The 5,439-nt window shown below is 39.4% G+C and overlaps 1 protein-coding gene across 1 annotated transcript in view; it reads left to right on the forward strand.

Moving 5' to 3' along the window:
- The window catches only part of MYBPC2 (myosin binding protein C, fast type), a gene marked incomplete at its 3' end in the record, with an annotated part of 63,837 nt that overhangs the window by 839 nt on the left and 57,559 nt on the right, over nucleotides 1-5,439 (forward strand). The window contains exons 2-4 of the mRNA XM_018563138.1: nucleotides 1,977-2,082; nucleotides 2,255-2,421; nucleotides 3,387-3,552. Of these exons, the coding sequence (XP_018418640.1) occupies nucleotides 1,977-2,082; nucleotides 2,255-2,421; nucleotides 3,387-3,552 (439 nt within the window). The remainder of the gene's footprint in view (nucleotides 1-1,976; nucleotides 2,083-2,254; nucleotides 2,422-3,386; nucleotides 3,553-5,439) is intronic.

Consider the following 5,439-nt stretch of genomic DNA (forward strand, 5'->3'; position numbering starts at 1 on the left):
TTTATTTATTAATTCATTTTTTATTAAATATTTTTATTTTTTACTTTACTTTTAGGGGCTTTGGGGACCCCTGATATTTCCCTTTTAAAATAGAAAAAGGGATAGAGGACATAAAGTCCTCTATCTCTTTTTCTGTATCCCCTGTTATCAATGAAAAGGAATCCTTTGAGTGTTCCTGATCACTGATCGCTTAGTGTTTGTACTCGCTCACCTCTCTGACATGCTGTCACAGGAGGCTGAGCGAGCGGTGCACGGAGGAGAGCTCAGCCTCCTGTGACAGCGCGTCAGAGAGGTGAGCGAGTACAAACACTCAGCGATCAGTGATCAGGAACACTCATAAAGGATTCCTTTTCATTGATAACAGGAAAGAAAGCAGGGATGAGCTGATGTATCGGCAGGAAAATGGCACTTTCGGCATTAAGACAAAAGTGCCATTTTCGGCTGATATGTTTCGGCGGCCGATATATCGGCGCATCCCTTAATTTTTTTTTTTTCTAGGTGCTAAAGTTATACTCACCAGGTCATCTTAGCTGGCTCCTTGCTTCTGTGATCACTGAAGCATGTCTCCTCCTCCACTGCACAGATTGACTGCTCCTCGGCATCCTCGCATCTACAGTGTATACACAGTCTATGCACAGTGTATAAAGTGTGATGGCACCAGGATCCTTAGCCCACTGTAGCAGAGGGGGAGAGACGCTCGAGACACCGGTCTCGGATGGTCTGGTGAGTATAACTTTTTAGCACCTAGACATACAAGAGCACTTAAACCTTGCAGTGTGGGGGTAGCCCCACTGCAAGGGTTAATACAATTTTCCTGGCCTTTTTCTTTAAATCAGGTCCACCTACCATGAATAAGCAATCAAGAATTCCAACCTGCTCTCAGACCGGAAGTTCTAATGGTGGATTGCCACCTTCATTTGCATAACTTTCTAGATAGGGTTTATCGGATCTTCGAGCTTTGTAAAAGCTTGTAAGGCTAATTAGACTTACAAACTTCTCCAAATATTCAATACTATCTATTTAGTTCTCTCTCTCGTTCAGGAAAAACTGAGTCTGTATGTAATTTTAATTAAAATAATTTGCCACAAGGCACCTTATGGTAAAAGTAATATGTCTACCCTTTTAAAATTACACTTCACTATACCTCGGTTTGCACATTTATATGGTTTCTTTAATAAATATCCTGTAAAAATGAACAAATATAACATCTATCTATATATGGCCTTACATAAAGTTATACATTTATTCATTAAGATAAGGAAAATTCCCTTTCAAAGTGAAAATTCCCTTGCAAAGTGAACATCTATTTGCCTTTAGTAAATAAACCCCAATGTTTATAAGGAAAGGGTCTTGGGTGATGTAGTTTTAGGATATGCTTGTATCAATAGGAACTGATCTTCCAGCAGCTGGCACTGCTAGAATTTTACAAGCTTGCCGATGATATCACAGAGATTAATACAAGCTGTTTCTCGCCACAAGAACAATGTAAGAGGAAAAAACTAAATAAAAAATGAATACTGCGATGTGCTGCTAAGGTTGGTAAATTTAGGTAATGTCTGGACACTTTAAACTACCTAAAAAACTCTACGAATTCTCGTAGACTTTAATGGTGAGATATATATGCTTCAGTTTCCAACCATGCACATCTCCTGCAGGCTTTTTAGGGGGGCCCTACTCTGTTTTATCTTTATGTTATATTGAGGAAGATTAAAAATTAGGTATATGAACAATTCACAGTGTGACAGAAAATATGGCACTCACTGCTAGAGACCACAATGCATACAGTATAAGTATTCAGCTGATGAAACAGGCTGCCGTACCCTACCTGTAAAATGAATATCACTTTTGAGTGGACTACCCTACAAGAGGAAATGCATGCTTTCCAACCAATATTTTGTTCAGCTATTCTGTATTAGGAGCAACAGCCTTACATTCATAAACATGCCCATTATAACCAAAAAATTAATTCTGTACAGAGCCTCCTGTAACAATTGTGAAACCACTTGAAGACCAGCAAGTATTTGTGGGAGACAAAGTAGAAATGGAAGTGGAAGTGTCAGAAGAGGGAGCCCAAGTTATGTGGTATGTTAATTTTGCTAATCTCCTTTTCAAACATTATTTTCTTATATCAGACCAGTCTCTAGTGGAATTTCCTAAGATACGAATTGCCAAGTTACTGTAGCCAAATTCAATTTGCCTGTTGAGCAGACTGTGCAATGTGCATTTTGAGGGCATCTATTTCATTCTTGACTAGGATGAAAGATGGAGTAGAGTTAACCCGTGAAGAGACCTTCAAATACAGATTCAAGAAAGATGCAAAAAAACACATTCTAATTATTAATGAAGTTACTAAAGAAGATACTGGGCGTTACCAAGTGATGACCAATGGAGGAAAGTGTGAAGCTGACCTTATAGTTGAAGGTATGGATTAAAAAAAGATTTGTTCATAATGTACTTTTAAGAATACTTAGTTTTCTTTTTCAGGCTTGCTATACAAATAACTAAAAAAAAAAAAATCACAGACCCACACTCGCGTACAATGGGCAAAAAAAATTTCAAGTTATCAGAACTCAGCATGAGACAGATATATGTTACCTATTAGGGAGAAGAACTGTGATCTACCTAAAGTTTACAGTTTAGATGAGGTTATAATGTCATATGGGACTCTCCATTTAGGTTCTATGAGCCTTGATTATTACATTCCTGATATTACATTCCTATGGCTAACATTATACACCACTTTACTGCTAAATGCATCTGTAGTATAGTGGTTTACAAAATAATGTAAATGAGGAGTATAGGGGACATAGACACTGTCTTACAATGAGTAAGATTTTACTGTGTTTTAACACAGTAAATCTCAGTGAGAGGACCTTACAGCACAATGAATTGTGTTTTCTTGCAAGATCTGGGCTCATTGCTATTCCCTTAGATCTTGCCAGGGGGATAGTGACACCAATCTTGCCTAGGCACCATGGGCAGAAGCTGGGGTATTAACTTTATGTACCCCACAATTTTTGACAGTTTAGCGCAGCAAGTTAAGATGGGGGAGGGGCCCCATACTGAACCTGTAAGTGGACTTTGCTATTTAGATACAAGGCCTGAGTTAGATTTAATAAACACAATGGTTGTTTGCTCCCATGCAAGGATGCAAGTGACTCTGATTTCCCAAAACCTAACCTCAGCTACCTGTCATAGTAACATACATTGGAAGCCTAATGGATGGGCTAAAGTGATGTAGAAGTTTCTTGAAAATCTAAATAAAAAAGGTCATTTTTCATATATATTGTATCTTTAACTTTATAACTATGGTGCTTTATAAATATTACAAACCTTCTAACATATGTCCTTCCAATAAATGAATGGCATTTACTTACTACATACAGAGAAGCAGCTGGAAGTTATACAAGACATTGCGGACTTGACTGTAAAGGCAACAGAACAGGCTATCTTCAAATGTGAGGTGTCTGATGAAAAGGTCACTGGCAAGTGGTATAGGAATGGAGTGGAAATCAGACCAAGCAAGCGTATCACAATGACCCATAAGGGCAGGTAAATATTTTTTAGGAATTCTGCTACACAATTTACTAATACAGTGGTCTTTGAAGAACTGTTGGGCCCATATCACACAACTGATCTTGTTGTCAGACGACAACTAACAAGCAACAGGATCACTGAAAAATCTTTTTCTGTGGAGTCACTCCCTCACTGATGTTGCTCCCTTGCTCGAATGCAATAATAAACACACAGCTACATTAAAGTATATATAAACCCAAAATCTTTTCCTTAGTATGTTTGCCCTTACAATTTAGATTGTTCTCGAACAAATCATTTTTGTGAATCTGCTGTAAAGTTTCTAACTTGGATATCCTGCCAATTGGACTGTTTCATGTTTAAGGCTGGCAATGCTAATTCACTGCCTCATAATTAGCGGCAGTGTTGTCAGGCTCATGCTCTCCCTGAGTTGGCTATTGGGCTGCTTATCAGATAGACCTAATGAGCAAACCACACAGGCAACTAAAAGAGTGCACATGGCAGGCTGACAATGCTTGTCTTGATGTAGTGTTTTAGCCTGAAACAGGACGTTCTGTTACTGGCAGGATCTCCATGTAGGAAGCTTTGCAACAGATTCACAAACAATGATTTGCTTAAGAAAACTGTATACAATGAGACAGGATGCCAAACATAATGAAAAATAGATTATGGGTTTATATACAATTTGATTTGTGCCTTTTTATCTGCCTAAATTTCGGCTTTAAGAAGCAGGGTGAAAAGCCCCAAAACTGTAAGAGAAATACAAAGGCTGCAATTGCTGACCTCTCCTTCTGAAAATGTTGTCTAGTTATCCACCTTTTTTTGGCAGTACTACTCTTTGAGTAACTGACCCAGCACATGCAGCTAGTAAAGTTAGAGAAATGCCTGAATCCCCTAGCTGCATTTTTATTCCAAGTAAGCCAATGAATTATTGTGAACGTGTAAAATTAGTGTGAAAGTCAACTAGTGTTTTCAGAAGAAGAGGTCAACAATGGTGTCTTTTATATTTTTCTCAGAGCAGGTCTAAGGCTCCGTTCACACCAGGGCATTTTCGTTACGCGGATTTTGAAACGGATTGGAACGCCAAGATTGAAAATCCCATACATTCTTATGGGGACCACACATTCTAATACGCCTGTCACCTAAAATGCTCCCTGAGCTACTTTTCTCACGCTGATCAGCGCACTTTCCATACAGACTTCAATGGAAATGCACTGATCAGTGCATTTTTGCAATTTTTTAATCACATTTCAGCGCTGAGAAGTGCATAAAAACCAGCAAAAATGTGCTTTTAAAAAACGCACGGAAAACTCACTGAAATGTTGGCGCCCTGGTGTGAATAAGGCCTAACTGCTGATCTGCCTTTACTGTGTGCTTAGAAAGTCATCACATATAATGTTGGTGACCCTAATTTTGTACCTGAACTGGTTGCAGGGTCACTTGTGCAATGCTTTTTAGTGTTAGCATTTCCTCCTCTCGTGTTTTCTTGTTGGTTCCTCCTATCTCGTCTTTTCTTCCCATATTGTTGTCTTTGTTTTGTCCCTTGCCTCTATTTATTTTGAGACCTGGATGTGTCCTGTCTTCCATGCCCCCACTAGTAGGTGGTCAACTTAGACATAGTCCTGTTGGAGTAACACCATGGCAATGAATCACTTAACCCTGAATGCACAGGGCCTGAACTTACCTACTAAGAGAGCTAAAACCTTCCAGTTTTTTCACACGGTTCACGCTGATGTAGTATAACTACAGGAAACTCAGTTACAAAACATTGGGGTCTATTCACTAAGCTGCCGAGGGCAGCCGAGTGACCAACCGCTGAAATCAGCCGTACACCGGCTTGCTTCACATGGCTTTGGGTCGGCCGAACATGCTCAGCATGTTCGGCCGACCCGAAGTGCAGAAGGA

This window comes from Nanorana parkeri, unplaced genomic scaffold (genome assembly GCF_000935625.1).
Source record: "Nanorana parkeri isolate BGI_ZX_2015 unplaced genomic scaffold, ASM93562v1 scaffold635, whole genome shotgun sequence".
NCBI lineage: Eukaryota > Metazoa > Chordata > Amphibia > Anura > Dicroglossidae > Nanorana > Nanorana parkeri.